Source organism: Phoca vitulina, unplaced genomic scaffold (assembly GCF_004348235.1).
Source record: "Phoca vitulina isolate PV1807 unplaced genomic scaffold, GSC_HSeal_1.0 scaffold29, whole genome shotgun sequence".
Classification (NCBI taxonomy): Eukaryota; Metazoa; Chordata; class Mammalia; order Carnivora; family Phocidae; genus Phoca; species Phoca vitulina.
In genome coordinates, this window is record NW_022589732.1 from 23,789,752 (window position 1) to 23,812,497 (window position 22,746).

The following is a 22,746-nucleotide window of genomic DNA, read 5'->3' on the forward strand; positions in this document are numbered from 1 at the left end:
AAATGTTGGAGAGGTTGTGGAGAAAGGGGAACCCTCTTACACTGTTGGTGGGAATGCAAGTTGGTACAGCCACTTTGGAAAACAGTTGGAGGTTCCTCAAAAAATTAAAAATACAGCTACCCTATGACCCAGCAATTGCACTCCTGGGTATTTACCCCAAAGACACAGATGTAGTGAAAAGAAGGGCCAGATGTACCCCAATGTTCATAGCAGCAATGTCCACAATAGCCGAACTGTGGAAAGAGCCGAGATGCCCTTCAACAGATGAATGGATAAAGAAGATGCGGTTCACATATACAAGGGAATATTACTCAGCTATCGAAAAGGATGAATACCTAACTTTCGCATCAACATGGATTGGACTGGAGGAGATTATGCTAAGTGAAATAAGTCAAGCAGAGAAAGTCAATTATCATATGGTTTCACTTATCTGTGGAACATAAGGAATAGCATGGAGGACATTAGGAGAAGGAAGGGAAATCAGAGGGGGAGACGAACCATGAGAACTATGGACTCCAAGAAACAAACTGAGGGTTTTAGAGGGGAAGGGGTGGGGGAATGGGTTAGCATGGTGGTGGGTATTAAGGAGGGCCTGTATTGCATGGAGCACTGGGTGTTATACGCAAACAATGAATCATGGAACACTACATCAAAAACTAATGATGTACTGTATGGTGACTAACATAACATAATAAAATTTTAAAAATATATAAATATAAAAATATACTCAGGGAGCATCTGGGTGGCTCAGTGGGTTGAGTGTCTGACTCTTGAATGCAGTTCTGGTCATGATCTCAGGGTCGTGGAATCGAGCCTCGCTTCAGGCTCTATGCTGGACATGGAGCCTGCCTGGGATTCTCCCTCTGCTCCTCCCCCTGCTCATGCTCTCTCTCTCCCTAAAATAAATAAATACTTTAAAAATAAATAAGTGAAAACAATAAAAAAGATACTCGGAACATACTGGTAAAAGGAAAACAGAAAAGATGGATTTCAAAACATCCAAAGGCAGGGAGGAAATCATCCAGTGCCTGAGCACCTGCTCCCAAAGTACAGTGAATAAGGGGAGATTTTGAGAAATATTTACAAAAAATCTAAAGGTGGCAAATGATTGATTGCCTGTGGGAAATGGGGACAGACTGGGTTAGGGATGATTCTGTGACCAGGAGGATGGTGATACTCTTCAACTAATGAATAATATTGGTAGAATGGTTTGGGGGTCAAGCTAATGAGCTCAGTGCTGAACATGTCAAGTTTAGGTGTCTGGCCTGGACCAGGGCCACAGATGTCACATCTTCAGTATTTGCTGGTAATTGAAGCCTTCAGAGTAGATTAGATTGCCCAGAAAGGGCAGGGGAGTGAGCTAAGCAGTGAGCTGAATGTGTAAGCTTGGAAATATACCATGTCAGGCAACCTCCAGCCTGTCCTGTACTTAAGTGGCTGATTATTTTTAGGCAGCCTGTCAGATTACACTTATCCATCTTGTTGGCTTCAGCACTTTGTTCCATCTTGCTGATATCATTTAGAGTCTTGATTCTATCAGTCAACAGATAACCATCCCAGACCTTCCAGTTTAAAATGGTTTCTCACTAGCACACACTATTCTCTCAACTTACTAATAAAATAACTATAACAGGGATAAAATGTCACACAATAACTCAATAATAATAACTTAGCAATAAAATAGCAAATGTGCCACTTTTTTACAAATATTTTTGGAACTGGTACCTAGAGCCTAAGAAGATAAGAGCAAGAAGTGAAAGGTCAACAGGATGAAGTGTAAAGGAAAATGGTTAACAAAATGAATTGCAGGGGGAAAAACTGTAGTTACTCAAATGAAATTCACACTGACAGTAGAGAAAACAGAATAGATGACGATGAAGGTGAAGAACACACGTCAAAAGTTGCCTCTTAGTCCAGAAAAACGAACAAAGAAATGGAAGGCAAGTGAAAAGAAAATGCTGATAGTTACAGGGACTAGAGACCAGAACACCACCCTCAGAATATACCAGTTGCAAAGATACATGTAATTGTATTTATAATTGAAGTTATAATTGTAGTTATAATTGAAGAAAACATCCCCGAATACAACAAACCAACAAAATATAAAAGCATGAAAATTGAGAGGGTTCATCACATTCGAAGGAAATCCAATGCAAAGAAACATACACTACTTGTACACATACTAACAAAAATTTGTCAAAAATGAACTACAGGAATTCAAGCTTAAGATGGGAGGAGGGTACAGAGCCAAAGGGAGAAAAATAAAGCTGGCCATTCACACCCAGTGGAGTCCTACATGGTAGAGAATATAAACTTAGATCCAGCTAGTTATCCTTCATATACAAAGAACCAGAAATGAAACACATCTGCAGAAAAGAAAGAGTTTAGGAGAGAAAACGTCTATATTCTGTTGTTGAATCACCTACTGAAAACATACTTCAACCAACTGAGAGTTAAATTGAGTGTAAGAAACTAAATATAGAAAAACAGTATGTAGAATGATATTTAAATTTTAAAACACCTGTCAGCAGGAGCCACACCCAACTTACCAAAATTATCTTAAGGAGAAAGATTTTAATAATCCATACCTATTAGAACTGGCCATGAATTGAATCTGTGATAAAATAATTACACATTGAAATAAACAGTCTTTAATTTTTGTGCTTTGATTTGTGTATCTGTCTTTAAAAAGTACTTACATTGTGAATAAGCTTTATAGAAAATGTATTTATAAGTCCTTTAAATTTTATATCATCTGTGAAATTGATTAGCATGTCTCTGCTATCTTAATCTAAGTCTTTGATGATTGTTAAATGCTATAGTTCCAAGGTCAGAACTTTATGCCACTCAACTGGGCAATCATCTGCTAAATTAAGTCAGTACTATTAATGCTCTGGGACCACTTTTAACTAACTGCAGATCTATTTAACTATAAACCACATTTTCCATCTTATTCACAAGATTACTAAGTAAGGCCATCAACTCTACTGCTAAAACCAAGATATACTATGTCTATAGAGTTATTCTAATTTGCCAGTAAAATAAGCCTATCAAAACCAAACAAAAACAAATTGAAAGAGGTTAGCCTAACCAAACATGATTTTTTTTCCTGGGGGATTGGTACTACCTCCTAGGGATCTTTCCTAGATAGTCACAAATCTCCTTTCAAATAGATCATTTATAAATCTTTCCATGGTTGCACATCAAATTCACTGGCCTATCAAAGAAAAAATTTAACTGTTTTCAAATATTTAAACCATCACCAATAATCTGACACCATTCCCATTTTCAAATATTCTGAGCAGTGTACTTGCATATATTTCTGTAAGTTTCCAATGCCTTAGAATAATCATCCAACTGCATCTAGAAGCAAGATTTTAAAAGGCATCAAGGGAAAGATGAATTTGTTTATTTATGGAGGACCAACAGAGTGCCAACATCATGGTGGATTTCACAAAGTTTACTTGAACCTATATAGCATACCATAGAACTGGCAGGATTGTGTATATTTTGGAGGTGAGAAAGCTAAGGCTCTGATCCATAAAAGGACCACCTAAAATCATACAGAAAGCATGCCATCATGCTTAGCACAACATTTGAATTCAGTGATTTGTATATTGCAGCGGTGATTCTACTTTACGTTACCATCCATTAACACCACGTGTCAGTATTCCTTAAGTACTCACCTTCTCTTTCCTTGAGACACATTTTTAGTCAAAATTAGGGGTTAGAAATTCATTCTATCCAAACTTGACATCTGTTTGCTTCAGCAGGCTTCCCTAGTTGAAGCTAATTCTGTAACTCGGCCCTACCTGCAAGGACAGGATGTCCCTGTTTTGTTTACAACCCTGTGCACTACCTTTCAACTTTTGTACTTGTCTTGTAGCCATCTGACTCCGGGAGAGCCCCTGGGCTATCCCTATCCCCTCCTCACTGGGATAATTTGTGATTAGAATACTACCATTTCATTGTTTAAAGACCTTCCCCTCTGAAATTTCCTATAGTTTGAGATAACAGCCAAGTTATGCCTAGCTCTTCCCCCTTTTTCATGTCTGTTACAATAAATTTCAGTAAGATAGTTTCTCTTCCTCCCAAACTTCCCATTTACTTGCATTATCAACAAATCATCTTCTTTTCATAGTAATTAAAACGAGAACAGCTCCACATGGTGTCGAATTTGCCATAAATATCTTGGTTGTTTTCCAAGATACTTGACCTTGTCTTGTTAGAAGACAGTCACTGAACACCAAAAACACCTGGATTGGTTGGAAGATTAGTGGCCCCTTGGTCACTGAACCCCAACAGCAATGATCACTTCATTTCAGTGACCTGTTTCCACTTCAGGGGATACTGGAGTTGGGGTGCCTTTGCACACTGGGTGGTCTCACTTCAAGTTGTCACTGTGTCCCTCTCAGTAGGTCTCGAGACAGCTTCTCTGATACCCCAAATGGCCTCCATCACACAGCACAAGCCCAACGAGGAGCTTGTTCTCAGCGGCAAATATTGTCCCTGGTTTCACCGGTAGCCCTATGCATGTTGCTTTCTCTCCACACCCATCCATTTTTTCCTCCAACCTTCAATGCTCATTTTTATTATTATTTATTTTCTTACTGACTCTAGGTTAACTGAGTCTGTCAAGTTCCCTTGTTTATTCATTCATGCATTCACCCCACCCTTACTAAATTCTAGCCTAGTGTCAAGTCCTTTGCTTACCATGGAGAATTCTAATATGAATGTGACACAGTTTCCACCCTCAAAGAGCTTGTGGTCTAATGAAGAGAAAAACATATAAACAAACAGTAAAATAATTCCATTTAATAAGTCCAAGGATAGAAACATGAAGAAAACAAATAAATAAAAGTTAAAATTGAATTTAAGAAGCTCTAGATAGAAGCTGTCATAGGAAAAAAATTAAGAAAACCATACAGGATAAAAAAAAAACAAAACAAAACAAAAAGAAAACAAAACAAAACTGCATCTTCAAAAATTCAACTCTTAAACTAGCTAAGTACAGGATGTATATTAAGATACCCACCAAGGCTTAGCCATTTGAGGCAGAACAGAACATGCATGTAGTTAAATAAAGGCAAAGCTGGAACGGTGGCCAAGGCCAAGTGAAGATGCTGTGATAAGGAAGCTGAATTTTAACCGGAAATGTATGCTGAGCCACCGGAGATTTAAACACAAGGTTTTGATCAGAACTTATTTTACAAAGGTGTTTCTGCTGGCTATGCAGGGAAAGGGTTGAAGAAGTAAAAAGAGGAGAGAAAAAGGAAAGTCAGAAGGCTGCTGTAATAAGCTAAGAGGTCATCAGGACCTGGAGAGGGTAGAGAGAATATAGAAGTGACAACCATTCGAGAGATTTAGGAGGTAGAATGGATATTATCTATTGACAGAGCAGTCCCAGAGAATATGGAGCAGGTAGGTATTTAGAATGATCCAGTTTCTGCTTAGTTAAAAATTATATTCGAGGAAAAGGAAGGTAGGATCAATAGGTGGAGCAGAGGAAAGTTTTAGTACAGTGAAACTATGGTGTATGCTGCTATAATGGTGGACACATATCATTATACATTTATCAGAATCTATGCAATGTACAACACAATGAACGAGCCCTTAAGTAAACCATGACATTCAGTTTATACTACTGTATCCGGGCTGGCTCATCAAATGGACCACACTAATGTAAAATGTTAGTAATAGGGGAAATTGTATAAAGGAACTCTCCATACTTCCCATTCAATTTTCCTATAAATTTGAAACTGTTCAAGAAAATGGTCTACTGTTAAAAAACAAAATAGAAGTACAGATCTGTGATTCAACAGTCTTGCACAATTCACAGCGCTCACCATAGCACATACCCTCCCCAATGTCTATAGCCCAGCCACCCCATCCCTCCCACCCCCCACCACTCCAGCAACCCTCAGTTTGTTTCCTGAGATTTAGAATTCCTCATATCAGTGAGGTCACATGATACATGTCTTTCTGTGATTGACCTATTTCACTCAGCAAAAAAAAAAAAAAAAAATAGAAGGTGCAAGAAGTACCAACTTGAGACCTCCCAGGACCGTGGCATGGCACATTAGGTTAGCATTGAGGAGAGTCATTTCTTTTTTTTTTTTTTTTAAAGATTTTATTTATTTATTTGTCTCAGAGAGAGAGAGAGAGTGTGTGAGCACAAGCAGGGGAAGCTGCAGGCAGAGAGAGAAGCAAGCTCCCCGCTGAGCAAGGAGTCTGATGTGGGACTCGATCTCAGGACCCTGGGATCATCAACTGAGCAGAGGGCAGCTGCTTAACTGACTGAGCCACCCAGGCATCCTGAGGAGGGTCATCTCTTGAGCACAGTCTACAGAGTAAGTCTGGGGAAGCCCTGTCTCTACAATTCCTTAGGAACCCAGCATCTGCCTCAGAGGGCTGGACTCCATGCCTTTGAAGTTCTTTAACAACATGACACTTCAGCTGTAGATGGGAGGGGAGAGAACTGGGTGCACACCCCATTGCAGGAGTGGCACGATACATTTGCCCCCGATGAACCCAGCTCCTTTGAATCAGCTGATTTTTGCATTCATAAGCCTGAGCGTGAACACTGATTCTACAGCCAGTTTGTGTATATGGATGACTTAGCACAGCTATAAAGTCTGGAGGTTTTCAACTCATGAATCTCATGGTTCAAATGTGAAACAGTATGCAGACTGCAAACTGCATTTCACACAATTCTAATGGATCCATGAATACAGGAGCAAAGAGGAATAAGAAGGATGAAAAAAATTCAAAAGATGTGGAAAATCTCCAATTTGACCTTTAGAAAAAGGTGTTCTGTCAACACTTTGCCCAGCAGGGCATGTATGTATTCCTGACATAAGCATTTGTCCTCAAGATAAAAATAGAGAAAAATAAAAACGCCAAAGTCAACTCCTTCATTGAAGAGGTACAATATGCACATAAACACATAGTTACACAATGTGATAACTGCTAAAAAAGAAAAGTAAGTGGAGTCTATGAAGAGAAAAACAGAAAAGGGTGATTTAAATTGAGGTGTATCCAGGAAGGCCACTTGGAGGAGATGACATTTGAGCAGAGGCTAGAAGGATGAGTCAGAGTTGACCAGGTGAAAAAGCAGAGAAGAGTGTTCCAAAAATATGAATTAGCTTAAGTGAAAGCCAAAGCACGAAACAACCTGTGATCTTTGACGAGCGTACGGGAGCCAGGGAAGCAAGAACATTGAGAAACTATAGCAGATAAAGTTAGAGAGGGTATGCAGAACGCCCCTACAGCTTTGTAGAAAGTCCTGAAATAAAGTAGTGTTGGTCTTCCAACTTTGTTCTTCATCGAAATTCTTTCCCAATTCTAGATACTGTATGTGTGTGTATGTGTTTGTGTGTGCATGCGCACACACGTGTGTGTGTATAAAGTCTGTTGGAATTTTGATGGTGGTTGCATTGAATCTATAGCTCAATTAGGAAGGCCTTCCATCTCCACATTACTGAGTATTCCAATCCCATCCATGAATATTGGACATCTGTCCATTTATTTTTAGATCTTTAATTTTTCTCGGAAATATCTTCCACTAATTTTTCCACTAAGGATAGAATTCTTTCCCATCTTTTAAAAATCTATTCCTAAGAATTTTATGTTTTTGATGATATTGTATTTTTTTAATTTTGTTTGGCAGTTTTTAGTTGTTAGTATATAAAAATACTATTGATTTTTGTATGGTGACTTTGTTTCTTGCAAACTACAGATTTATTCATTAGATTTAATTTTGTTAGAAGACTTAGGATTTTCTACAAAGACTATCATGACATCAGAAAAGAAAGACAGGGTTACTTCTCCCTTTCAAGTCTGTATACTTTTTTTTTAAGATTTTATTTATTTATTTGAGAGAGAGAGATAGCAAGAGAGAGCAGGAGGGGGGTGGGTAAAGGGAGAGGGAGAAACAGACTCCCCACTAAACAGGGAGTCCAACAGGGTTGGATCCCAGGGTCCCGGGATCATGACCTGAACCAAAGGCAGACACTTAACCAACTGAGCCACCCAGGCGCCCCAAGTCTGTACACTTTTTATTTGTTTTATTGCTTCTTGGTCAGGCAGGGACACACAACACAATGTTGGGAAGCACAGTAAAAATGTCATCATTAAGTATATCATTAGCAGTCAGTTCTCTAGCCTGTTATCAGGGTGTGGAAGTTTCCTTTTATTTACTTATTTTTAAATAATGAACAGGTGTTAAATTTTGTCAGAAGCTTTTCTGCATCATTTGAGATGATGATAGAATTTTTGTCCTTTACTTTGTTAATGTGGTGAATCACATTGATTGGTTCTCAAATACTGAAACAAACCTGTATCCCAGGAAAAAAACTTCACTTGAATATAATTTTTTCTGTTTATACATGGCTGGATTCAATCTGCTCCTATTTTGTTGAGGGTGCTTGCATCTAAGTTCATGGGGGATACTGGCCAAAAATTTTCCTTTCTTGTCATAGCTTTTTCAGCTTTTGGTAGCAGAGTTACGGCAGTATCATTAAATGAATTTAAAAACATTTTCCCCTCTTTTATTTTCTGAAAGAGATTACAATTAGTCTTAGTTCTTTGAATGTTGGATAGATCTCACCAGTGAAGCCATCTGGGCTTGGAATTTCATTTGAGGCTTACAAATCCAATATCTTTAATATATAGATATTCAGATTGCTATCTCTTTTCAAATCAGTTTTTGTAAGTTGTGTTTTTAAAAAACTATATCCATATTCATCTAAACATCTATGTTTAGATGTTTATCCATTAAACATCTATGTTTAATTTATTGGCATAAAGTTGTTAAACTTTCAAAATATTGTCTTATTATCCTTTTAATGTCCAAAAGATCTAAAGTAAAAGCCCCACTTTCATTCCTGATATTGACAATTTTAGTTTTCTTTCATTTATTTTTATTTTTTAATTTATTTTTCTTGATTAGTCTTGCTTGGGGTTTACCAACATATTAAATTTATCAAAAAACCAACTTTTGCCTTTTCTAGTTTTCTATATTATCATACATATTCGATCTCTTTCTTTAAAATTACTTTGAGTTTAGCTTATTCTTACTTTTCTATCTTTTTAAAGGGGGAACTAAGAATCATGAATTTAAGCATTCTTTTGCTCCTTAAAAGGCATTTAAAACCATAAACTTTCCTTTAAGCACTATTTGAGCAGCATTACACAAATTTTGATATGTTTTGTTTTCATTACTTAGTTAGAAATATTTTTTAATATTTCTTTTGTGACATTTTTTCTTTGACCCACAGGTTTAGAACTGTTATTTAAATTTCACTGGGGATTTTCTAGATTGTTTTTATTGCTTTCTAATTTAACTTAATTATACTGATAGAATATACTCTGTAAGATTTTACTTTTTTGAAACTGATTGAGATTTAACTTTATGGCCCAAGAAATGATCTGTCCTGGTGGATGTTCCCTGGATAGTTGAAAGAAATGTGTATTCTGCAATTGTTGGGTGTAGTGTTCTATAAATGTCAACCATGTCAAGTTGGTTGATAGTGTTGTTCGGATCTTCTACAGCCTTACTGGTCATTTGTTTACTTGAGAGGTCAATTTCTAATGGAATGAAGTTAAAATTTGAACTATTTTAGATTTTTCTGTTTCTCCCATTAGATTTGTCAAATTTTACCTCATAAACTTTGATGCTTCCTTATTAGGTGCATACATATTTATAATTATTTTTCTGGTGAAATTGCTCCTTTTATCATCATATAATATTCCTCTTTATCCCTTGTAATAGGGAATGGTACACAGTTGACCCTTGAACAACATAGGTTTGAACTGTGTGGGTCCACTTATCTGTGGATTTTTTTTGAATAAATACAGTATAGTACTGTAAATATATTTTCTCTTCCTTATGATTTTCTTATAACATCATCTTTTCTCTAGCTTACTTTATTGTAATAATATGATATATAATACACATAAGATACAAAATATGTGTTAATTGACTAAGTTATCAGTAAGGCTTCTGGTCAACAATAGGCTATTAGTAGTTAAGATTTGGGGGAGTCAAAAGTTACATGCAAATTTTTGGCTGTGCAGAGGTCAATACCCTCAACCCCCACATTGGTCAAGGGTCAACTATGAAGTCTACTTTAATATTGAGATGGCCTCACCAACTTTTTTTTTTTTTTTAAGATTTTATTTATTTATTTGAGAGAGAGAGAGATACAGCGAGAGAGGGAACACAAGCAGGGGGAGTGTAAGAGGGAGAAGCAGGCTTCCCACCAAGCAGGGAGCCTGATGCAGGGCTCGATCCCAGGACCCTGGGATCATGACCTGAGCCGAAGGCAGACACTTAACGACTGAGCCACCCAGGCGTCCCAGCCTCACCAACTTTCTTATGCTCACTGTTTGCATGGCATATCTTTTCCCTTCCCTTTCATTCTACCCGTGCCTTTAAAATGCTTGTAGAGAGCTATTTTTTCCCCCAAGTTTTATAGGGGAAATATATATATATGGAAGGTTTAGTCAGATACCTGCTACTCCATCATGGCAGGTAGAGGAAGTCCCACATTCTTTTTTATGAGTGCCATTAATACACATCACCATCCTTTTCCAGTTTGTGGTACCCCAAAGGCAGGAACTGATGTGTAGCTCTGTTAAAATGCATTTGTTAGATGCAGCCAATCACTTTAGCCTTTTAGAATTTTATAGATCATTTTTTTCTAATTAAGGGCAATGCCTTCCAAACTTTAATGTAAATAGAAATCACTTGGAGACTTAGATACAAATTTTGAATCAGGAGATCTGAGATGAGACCTGGTCTGTGGAACATGGTTTGAATAGCAAAAATGTATAGGAATTGCTAACTCGCAAAGAGTCATTCAGGTCTTCTATGTCACAGGTTACCAATTTGAATAACGTGAGGGTGGAAGGTGGGTATATGAGAGTGTGAAACCAGCAGATGTAAAAAACAAAAACGAAAACAAAAACAGAACAGAGGACGGTGGGACCAGAGACAACCAGAAGAGTGCTAGCACCACCAAAGTCATGCAAATTTGAATATTTAAAACACCATGCTGCCAAATTAAAAACAAACAAACAAATAAACAGCTTGAGTGGTAAACTCACATCATATCCAACTGTTTATGATTCTTGTTCAATGTCTTTAACCATACATTAATTTTAAAAATGGAAACTTCACATCCAATTTAACAATAATCCACGTGTAAACAACCTTTAAGTTCACTCTGCAAACAGCAATTGGTCCACCTTGGGTTTGACCATGACTTCTTAGATACAACACCAAAAACATGACCAATAAAAGAAAAACTGATAAGTTGACTTCATTTGGCCTAACTGATAACTAGCCCTGCCCTTCATGTTTTTCCTCATTTTATCAACAAATATATCTTAAAATTGAGATAGATCTTAATAAAGCCCATATATATTTTCTCTTTCTCTATATTTTTAAATATAAATAACTTACTAATATACAAATAAATACATATTTATAATTACATATAAATAATATAACAAAGTAATAGTATAGGTATAATTTATAAATATATATTTAATTATTTATCTATCATCATGCTTTCACTTATTAATGTCATTTAAAGTTCCTCCATGTCTTTCCATAGCTTGATAGCTCATTTATTTTTAGTACTGAATAATATTCCATTGAGTGGATGTACCTGAGTTTATACATTCACCTCTTGCTTCCACATTTTGGTAATTACAAGTAAAGCTGTCATAAAAATTCATGTGCAAGTTTTTGTGTAGTTAGGTGACTTCAGTTCATTTGGGTAAATACCACAGAGTGTGACTGCTGGATCATATGATAAAGGTAGCGTTAGTTAGAAACTGTCAAACTTTTTTCTAAAGTGGCCATTTTGCATTCCTACCAACAACGGAAGAGAGTTCTTGCTCCACATCCTCACCAGTATTTGGTGCTGTCAGTGTTTTGAATTGTGGCCCTCCTAACTTAGTGGTATCTCATTGTTATTTCGTTTTTCAGTTCTCTATGATACATGATACTAGGCATCTTTTCATATGGCTGTTTGCCATATGCAAATCTTCTAGGTGAGATGCCTGTTCAGATCTTTTGCCTGTTTTTTAAATGGGTTATTTGTTTCTTATTGTTCAATTTTAAAAGTTCTTTATATATTTTAGATACTAACCTTTTATTTGATATGCATTTTGCCAAGATTTTCTTCCAATCTCTGACTTGTCTTCTCATTCTCTTACCAGTATCTTTGTCACAAAGTTTTAAATTTTAATGAAGCCCAACATCAATTTTTCTTTGATTGTGCTTTTGGTATTGTAGCTAAGAAGTCATCAACATGTCCAAGGTCATCTAAAGTTTCAGTTTATCATAACACGGCAAATAATGATAGAAATATTTATTAAAAAGCTTACAGCAAGTTTGTGTGAATAAAGGTCATTTTTTTTTTAAATCAAGAAGATAAGAGGGAAAATCATCTTGGGGTAAATTAGATTGCTGGTGTGTTCAATCCTTTTATTTTCCCTTCTGAAATTGTATGAATGTGTGGACACAAGACAAAGCTCTTAGAGATTGCCTATCTTTCCCTAGTTTAGCACAAGAATTTATCTATAGGAAGCATTTGCTCCTTATAGTTTACAAATCTGATGTTTCCAAATTCAATGGAAAGATGAACAAACATCTTAAATATCATGATGAGGCCATTTAGAGAAACCTCCCCATTTTACAGATAGAGAAACTAAGAATGAAAAAGGACAAGTGACTAATGTCATCCAGCCAGCTGGTGACATTACCAAAACAGAGTTGTCTGTTTCCTAAACTATTATCTTCTTGGTCACATCTCCCAGTCATTCTGCTTTTCCTCAATCCAAGACTCCAAATCTCAGAGCTATTATTTTGACTACCAAGGTCTTTGTCAACAACAATTATGTCTAGATTTATATGGTCCTTTCTATGTGCCAGGTAAATGTTTTAAACTCTAACATATGTTTGTTAATCTCCCTCAATAGTCCTACAAGATAGATGCTATTCTTACTCCTACATATAGATGAGAAAAGTGAAGTATACAGAGATTGGGTAAATTGCCCAAGATCACATGGTAAGTGGGAGAGGATTTGAACCTTGGCAATCAAACTTCAGTGTCTATGCCCATTACAACTGCACTGTTATATCTCTTATGAGATATAAGATGCCACTGTGCTTCTGCCTGCCAACATGAGCCTCTAGGCCAAATGCTATCCTTCTGAATGTGATCCCTCTGAATTCTATTTGCCTAGAACTTTTAAGCAAAGCATTTCCTAAAGACAGGGCATTGATACTTGTACTGCCAAACCACCTGCCAATGCTACCTTTTTTCAAATGACTCTGCTTTCATCATGATAACAGGTAAAGATTTTTTGTAATTGTAATGGAGATAAAAGTAATTATATTTTGAGACATGTTTAGTGAACTAAAAGTAAGATATGCCCCCTTCCCTGAATGGACCTCATACCCACTCCAAACAACAACCCAATTAAAAATGGGCAATCGACTTAAATAGACATTTCTCCAAAGAAGATATGCAAATGGCCATAAACACATGAAAAGATGCTCAACATCACTAATTATTAGGGAAATACCAATCAAAACCAAAATGAGATACCACTTCACACCCATTAGGATAGCTATTATGAAAACAAAAACAAAGGCGAAATAAGTGTGGGTGAGGACATAAAGGAAATGGAATCCTTGTGAGTTGCTGGTGGGAATGTAAAATGGTGGAACTGCTGTAGAATATGATAAAGTAGTTCCTAATAAAACATTAAACATAGAACTACCGTATGATCCAGCAATTCCATTTTTTAGTATATACCCAAGAGTAGTGAAAGCAGGGACTTGAACATATATCTGTACACTCATGTTTATAGCAGCATGATTAAATAGCCAAAGGATGGAAGCCACACAAGTGTCTCTCAACAGATGAATAGTATAAACAAAATGTGGTACATACATACAATGGAATGTTATTTAGCTTTAAAAAGGAAGGAAATTCTGACAGATGCTACAACATGGATGAAACTTTAAGACAGGCTAAGTGAAATAAGCCAGTCATAAAAGGACAAAAACTATACTATTTCACTAATATAAAGTACCTAGAGTAGTCAAACTTATAGTGACAGAGAACAGAACAGTGGTTTCCAGAGTCTGGGGAAGTGGGGAATGGGGAGTTAGTTTCAGTTTTGCAATATGAAGTGTTCTAGAGATGGATGGTGGTGATATTTATAGAACAATGTGAACGTACTTAATGACATTAAACTCAACACTTAAAAATGATTAAAATGTTAAGTATATTTTACCACAACTTAAAAATTAAAATTAAAAAATATAAACATGTATCTTAATAATATATTCTAATATCTAAAGTTGTTTTAAAACAAATTGTGAAGTTTATTCAATAAGTAAAAAACAATAAAAAATAACAATTTAAAAATTAAATATAGAAGACTATCCATTGAATAAATTGGGAAAAAAATTTTAATTACTTCCTAAAAAGTAAGGGATCAGACAGCTTCAAAAGGGAGTTCTTGGGGCAGAGGTGGAGAGGAACAGAGTGACACAGGAGAAACATTTTTTTATATTATTAAAATAAAGTTGGCATTAATCCAAATTAGATTGTTATAAATTAAGATGTTAATTGACATGCCTAGGGCAACCACTAAAAATATAACTCAAAAATATATATAGTAAAAGTAGCAACAGGGGAATTAAAATGGTATACAGAATATATCTATTTAACACACAAAAAAAGCAGTAATGGAGGAAATGAGGAACAAAAGAGGTGTAAGACATAAAGAGAACAAACAACATGGCAGAAGTGAGTTCCTCCTTATCACTAATTACATTAGATATAAATGGATTAAACTCTCCAATTAAAACAGAGATTGGTAGAACAGATTAAAAAACATAATTGTACTATATGTTATATGGAAGTTACTCACTTTAGATTCCAAGACAAATAGATTGAAAATTAAAGAATAAAAAAATATTTTGTGCAAACAATAACCAAAAGAGAACTGGAGGAATATACTAGTACCAGCCAAAGTAAACTTTAAGGGAAGTTTTTATAAGAGACAAAGAAGGATATTATATAATGATATAAGGGTCATTTGATAAGAATATAAAACAATTACAATTAGAAACATACATACACCTGAAGTCCCAAAATATATGAATCAAAATTGATCAAATTGAAGGGAGAAATTGGAACTTCTGAAAAAATGTTTGGAGATTTAATATCCCACATTCAACAATTGATAAACAACAACAACAGAAGATCAGCAAGTAAATGGAAAACATGAATAACACTATAAACCAACTAGACTTGAAAAAGAAATAGATAATATGAATTGCCCTATAGCTATGAAAATTTTAATTATTAATTTAAAAGCTCCAAGAATATGAAATCTTCTAGATGGTTTTCCTGGAGAACTATACCCACATTTAAAGATGAATTAACACCAACTTTATATAATCTCTCCCAGAGAACAGAAGATGAGCAAAGACTTTCTAAATCATTTTATGAAGGCAGTGTTTCCCTGAAACCAAAACTAGACAGAAACAGCACAATAAATAAAAGTGTAAACCAATATTTCTCATAAATTTAGATGCAAAAATCCTCAACCAGAATATCAACAAACAGAATCCAAAATATATGAAAAGAATCATAGATCATGACCAGGTGAGATTCATTCAAGGTACACAACATTTGAAAAACAATCAGTGTAATCTATCATATTAGTAAGCTAAAGAAGAAAAATCATATGGTCATGTCAAGCAATGCAAAAAAAAAAAAAAAGCATTTGAGAAATCCAATACCTATTCAAGATAAATAATCTCAGCAAGTTATGATCTATTGGTTTAATGCAATTTCAACTATAATTAATGCAATTCCTATCAAAACCATGGAAAAGTTTTTTATAAACAGACAGGCTTATTCTAAAATTTATGTGAAAAGGTGCAGGCCCTAGAATAGTTAAAACAATCTGAACAAAGAAAAATAAAATTGGAAGAATCACTCTGCCCAGTATTAAGGTTTATTCTGCAGCTATAGTAATCAAGACAGTGTGGTATTGGCAGAGGTATAGGCACACAGATCAATGGAACTGAATGGAAAACTCAGAAATGGACCCACACGTGCCCAACTGATTCCTGACAAATTGCAAAAGCAATTCAATGAAGGAAAGATAACCTTTTTTTTTTTTTTTTTTTAAAGATTTTATTTATTTATTTTGACAGAGAGAGACACAGCGAGAGAGGGAATACAAGCAGGGGGAGTGGGAGAGGGAGAAGCAGGCTTCCCGCCGAGCAGGGAGCCCGATGCGGGGCTCGATCCCAGGACCTGGAATCATGACCTGAGCCGAAGGCAGACGCTTAACGACTGAGCCACCCAGGCGCCCCGAAAGATAACCTTTTAAATAAATGATGCTAAAGCAATTGACCATTCATAGACAAAACCATATATATAATTATTACAATTATATATCTAAAACTCACTTAAACCTCATACCTTATACAAAAATTAACTCAAAATTGACTATAGACCAAAATGTAAAATGTAAAATTACAACACTGTTAGGAAAAACACACAAAAAAACAGGAGATTATCTTCATGGTCTAGGATTAGGCAAGAGTTCGACTTGACACCAAAGGTATGATTCACAAAAGAGTAAACTTATAAATTGGACTTCACAGGAATTAAAAAATTTTCTCTGTGAAAGACCTTGTTAAGAGGTTGAAAAGAGAAAGTACAGAATTGGGAAAATATTTACAAACATGTCTGACAAAGAACTAGTATCTAAAATATACAAAGAACTTTCAAAACATAAGAGTAATAGTCAAACAATCCAGTTAGAAAATGGGCAAGGGGTGCCTGGGTGGCTCAGTCAGCTAAGCATCCCACTCTTGATTTCAGGTCAGGTCATGATCTCAGGGTCATGAGATCAAGCCCCAAGTCAGCCTCCATGCTGAGGTGGAGCCTGATTAGAATTCTCTCTCACCCTCTCCCTCTGCCCTTCCCCCCCTGCTTGAGTATGGGTGTGTGCTCTCTCTCTCTAAAAAAAAAAAAAAAGAAAGAAAGAAAAAGAAAATGGGTAAAATATATAAATGGATATTTCACCAAAGAGGTTACTATATAGATAGCAATAAGCACATGAGAAAGTGTTCAACACAATTACTCATTAGGGAAACACAAATTAAAACCAGAATGAGCTATCACTCCATGCCTATCAGAATGGTAAAATAAAAAAAAAATAGTGAGAAAACTAAATGCTGGCAAAGATGCAAAGAAACTGGATCATTCCCACATCACTAGTAGCAATATAAAATGGCAGAGTCACTCTAGAATACAGTTTGATAGTTTCTTATAGAGCATATTTTCTTATAAAACACGCAATTACCACATGACCCAGCAACTGCACTCTTGGATATGTATCATAAACAAATGAAAACTTGTGTTCACACCAAAACCTACACACAAATATTCAATAGTGGTTTTATTCATAATTGCATAAAAGTGGAAACAACCCAGATGTCCTTCAGTATGTGAACTGTCAAACAAGCTGTGGTACATGGGATACCACGAAGCAGCAAAAAGCAATGAATTATTGATTTACACACCAACCTGGATGAATCTCCTGAGAATTATGCTAAATGAAAAAGGCAACCAAAAAGCTATGATTTTGTTTATATAACATATTTAAAATGACAACATTTTAAAGATTTTATTTACTTACTTATTTTAGAGAGAGAGAGAGAGAGAGAGAGAGAGAGAATGAGTGAGCAGGGGGTTGGAGCAGAGGGAGAGGGACAAGCAGACTCAGTGCTGAGCACGAGCCTGAAGTAGGGCTCCATCCCAGGACTCTGACATCATGAACTGAGCCAAAATCAAGAGTTGGACGCTTAACTGACTGAGCCACCCAGGTGCCCTGAAATGACATTTTAGAAATGGAGAACACATTAGTGGTCACCAGGGGTTAAGAACAAGACTAGAGGGGAAGAAGCAGTGTGGGAGAGATGTGTGTGGTTATAAGAGGAAAACACAAGGTATCCTTGCAGGAATAAAATTCTTTAGCATCTTTACTATGGTGGTAAATACACAAACCTACACATGGGATAAGATTGCGTAGAACCAAATGCACACACACACACATGCACAGAGAAATGAGTACAAGAGGAGAAATCTGAGTAGAATCAGTCAACTGTATTAACGTCAGTACCCTGGTTGTGATAAGATACTACAGTTTTGCAAAATGTTACCATTGGGGGAAACCAATTAAAGGATATTATGAGATCTCACTGCATTATTTCTTATAACTGCATGTGAATCTATAATTATCTCAATAAAAATGCCAACTAAAAATTAAACTGGATAACATCATACTAAATTTTGAATCCTGGCCAGAGTCCGGACTCTTTTAAATAGGCAGTTGGGAGCCATAGAAGCTGGTTAAGTATGGATGACCAGTTAGGGCTGTAGATCGAAAGAATCCATGTAATGATAGTGAGTATGATGAATTAAAGGAGAAATTATACAACAGTATAATCAGGGATCAAGTGAGAGGTGATATTGAAGCTGATATTGCACCGAGTAAATGCAGACTAGCTCTGTGCCTTTGGTCACTTCAGTAACCACATTTCTAATACCCCTTCACTTTGCCCAAGTTCACTTGCAATTTACATAGTATATGGAAATCTGCTCCTAAAACAAAGGCATTCCCAAGTTTTTTCACTATGTTGAACTAATTCTTTCATACCATATTTTTAACACTTTGGTAAAACAAAGAAATGTTTTTATTCCCTGGCTTCAGAAATTTTATAATTTTATAAATATAAGTGAAATAAGTTTTCTAATCACTGTGATAATGCCATGTTTTTAAAAATAATTTTAAGGTGTTTGAAGATTTGAAAAAATACCTGAGACTTGTGGTCTTAATTAATTTTAATTTAATGTTTAGAAAATTTTGATTAAATAAGTTTGTAATCAACGTTTAAATGCCTGAGGAAATTTAATTTGTTAATTTTTAATGTTTTGATTTCTTAGTCTTATAAGCAGCATTTAAATGTTCAGAGAAGTATTATTTAATTCATTTATGCATTTATATAATTGTGTATGAAGTAAACTACAAGAGGAGTGAAGTTCTTCACGCATTAAAGAGTACGATAATCAAACTGCAGATCTGGGATCTAAGTCCATCTGCCTCCATGATACTGGGCTGCATTCTGTCTTTACAGCCTCTCAGAGCTGAATGGTCCCAGATCTGGAAGGAGGAATGGATCTTACCTTATAGGGTTGTCCATCCTGGACACTGTGAGGAATGCGGCAAGATTCGCTGTGTAGGAGGAGCATACAATGAGGGTGAAGAGCCACCAGCTGCCCATCACGATGCGCATGGCCATGGAGTTCACTGAGGATTCGCCACCTACAGGAGGCCAGCAAAATGGATTGGCCCTGGGCTTCTGCTCTCACTCGCATCCCCAAAGAAATGCTCCAGCTCCACCCTGCGGCCTGGCTTAGGGAACCGCCACTGGGGTTGGGCTAGGGAGCAGGGAAGTGAGTTGCTGGCTGGTTATGCAGGGCTGTGACAATCCCGGGAAAGAATCCAAAGACCACCAATCTTGGAAAGGGATGGAGGACCATCAAATATGAAAAATCCAGGATTGGCCTTTTAGTGATGTGATGTTTATCAAAACGCCAAGGGCATAGTTCTGAATATCAAAATCTTCCAGTTAGGAAATTCTGTCTCACTTGTTGCATACTTCCAGGACTGCAACCTGATGTAAGATCCTTTTCCAATTTCAAATTCATAGAGAGTAGTCTCAGGAATTCTGTAAATACAGAATTACCTCCTACCTGGAGGGTTCCTTAGCTTTCTTTGAAACCTCAGAGATGAGATCTCGCTTTTATTAATATTCAGCCCTCACTGGATGGCTTTTTTCCTAGAATTTTCAGATATCATTGCCTGTGACTTGCAGTCAGTAGCTGCCCCATAGAGGCCAATTATTTCTCCTTGGTCCCTTAGGTGGTAGCAGAAGAAAGCGTCTCACTGACTCTTCTTACATAACCTTGCAAACAAGCAATACATGTTTTGCCATGGTGCAAACAAGGCCAACACTCACATTAGGAACTTTGCAATTTGTTGCTTGGGTCAAAACTGCAAGATCCTGTAACTTACCAAGTGCTCTCCAGACTTCACAGAGAAGGGAGACTTTGTATCTCAAGAACGGATGGAGGACTACTTAGATGATTGCAAAAACAATTGTGATTTTTTTTTTTCCTATTAAGACTTCAAATTTAAGCAAGATTCAGTTTCATCTGACAACCCCATGTGCATAACAATCAACCTAATGTGGGAGGGGAGAAAAGTGCAAAGCAGAACTCCAAAGTTAATTTTATCTAAAGCGAGAATCAGGCTTTGAAGTTGAGTTCCTTGTCACTTCATTTAATTTCTATCTGATATTACTCAGAGAAATTGGGTGCAGCCTGTACTGCCCTAGAGATTAAATAAAATTGCATTTAAAATGACTTTGCCAAAACGCATCTAAGAACTCTGCCAATGGGCAAGTTATTCCAGGCCCCTGGGGCTATACCGCAACATCAGGAACCCAGGAACGTACCTTGCTGTACGAAGGCTCCGTAGACTATCCAGATGGCACTGTGCAAGGTGGCTGAAGCGGATGGTCGGGGCTGGGCGGCATTCTGAGCCCTCACGGCCTGGATCCGGTTCAACACAAATATCAGCACGCCCACCACAGGGATGGCTGCTGCAATGCAGGCCCACACGGCAAAATCAAACGGGGCAAAAAGAGAGAAGATGCTGATCTTCTCCTCGGGCTTCTTGATTAGGATCCCCACCGAATAGTCCATGTACCGCTTGCTGAAGTCCACAACGCTCTCCCTCTCCGGGGTGATCGTGATGGCCGAGATAGCCAGGTCTGCCCTCTGAAAGGCAAAACCAACTCATCAGACAGCAGTCCTCAGCTTCCTGCTGGGTCCCACCCTGGGGCAAGGCCTGCCCTCTACTCTTTGGGTTATTCTGTCCAGAGGAAATGGATTCAAGAGGTGACAGCCTGTGATCTTGAATACTGTGAAAAATATTCAACACTGAGTGGTCTGTTTGAATTGTAGTTTTTCTTCACTTTCTTGTCCTCACAAACTTTCACTATCTTCTTTCTTTTGCTGGTATTTCCCTCTACCCCGTCCCTGCCCCCAACCAAGAAGTCCCTTCTATCTTCTTCTAGGCTTATCTGCACCCTTCCTATACTTCCATCAAGCCTCTCCAAACTTCCATTAGCCCACATGGATGTCTCCCTTTCCTGAGATACTTCGGAAGTTATGGTGAGTTGTACAACTACTTGAAATCTCATTAATGTCTCAGTGCCTGGTTGTTTTATATGCAGACTCTATGCCAGAGAGTAATATCCTCCAAGGAAAAAAAGGGTTATCTACTTTTCTTGATCATCCACGGCCCTTCATTCATGGCCTCTAAGATATATGGGTTGATTCTTCATATAGTAAAGCCATGTTGGGCGGGGATTCTCTGGGCATGCTGTACTTTGACCCCAAAAGTACCTTGCAAGATTTTTGCTTTCCAAAATGGGCTTAATTTTAAAAATGGGCAAAGACTCTATTAAGATGGAACTAGACTGTGAAATTAAAGCTGCCAAGACTGGTGGAGGTTAGGATAATTAGGCTTAGATGGATGATGGTAGGAAATAATGGGCCTGCAGTCCTCACTTCAACCACAAGAGCACCAAAATATACAATGATCATCCAATCTTGGCTCTTGGACTTCTAAGTAGGAGGCATCATCAGAACTAAGTTTATTTTAGGGGGGCCTGGGTGGTTCAGTCGGTTAAGCGGCTGACTCTTGGTTTCGGCTCAGGTCATGATCTCGCGGTTGTGGGATCGAGCCCCAAGTCGGGCTCTGTGCTCAGCAAGGGGTCTGCTTCAGAATCTCTCTCCCTCTCCCTCCTGCTGTCTCTCTCTCTCTGTCCCTCTCTCTCTTTCTCAAATAAATAAATAAAATCTTTAAAAAAATAAAGTTGGGAAAACATACATATAAAGACTTCATCAGAAAATTTTTTATCATATTTAATATGTGGGCTAGAGGGGTAGATACACTGATGTTCTAAACTATGAAATCCAAAAAAATAAAATAACAAACTATGAAATCCAACAACATATCTAGAGTAAAAAGAAAAAGTGTTGGAGGTTAATGATGGTGAAGCTCTCTTCTTAGACTTGTCACATTTGTATCTCTGGTTCTTGTCTCTCTTTTCAAAAACTCAAGATCCAGGGATTTCTTTTTATGGATTTGGAGCATTCAGAGCATACATAAGGCCTAAGAAGAGTTCTAGTGGAGCAGGATAGGTTTACAACATAGGAAGAAGGGAAAGTAATTTATGAAGCCAGGTCCAGAAGAAGCACAAGGGGACTGACTTATGACACAAGTAAAGGGGTGACCTGGAACATAGGGAAAAACACTCCCACCTGTGAACCTGGAGGTTAGAGTAGGTGTCTGCAGATGTGAATTTCATAGGTAGCTGAAGTAGTATTTCAAGCCCACAAATCTCCATTTCTTTGCTTAATATAGGAGCACTTTTTTTTTTTTTTAATTTAGGAGAGAAGACTTTTAGGTTGCTTGAAGAGAAAGATAAACTTTTGAAACAGTCTCTAAGGGATATAGCCAAGGGGTCCAACAAAGGACAAGTTAAGGAACTTGGGC

At 37.0% G+C, this 22,746-nt stretch overlaps 1 protein-coding gene across 3 annotated transcripts in view; it reads right to left on the bottom strand.

The window, feature by feature from the left end:
- Positions 1 to 22,746, bottom strand: part of GRID1 (glutamate ionotropic receptor delta type subunit 1) — a 774,024-nt gene that overhangs the window by 148,893 nt on the left and 602,385 nt on the right. For all 3 annotated transcript variants that reach the window (XM_032423996.1, XM_032423994.1, XM_032423993.1), the window contains exons 11-12: positions 20,636 to 20,960; positions 19,302 to 19,440 (exon numbers count right to left, since the gene is read on the bottom strand). In XM_032423996.1, coding sequence (XP_032279887.1) covers positions 19,302 to 19,440; positions 20,636 to 20,960 — 464 coding nt within the window. The remainder of the gene's footprint in view (positions 1 to 19,301; positions 19,441 to 20,635; positions 20,961 to 22,746) is intronic.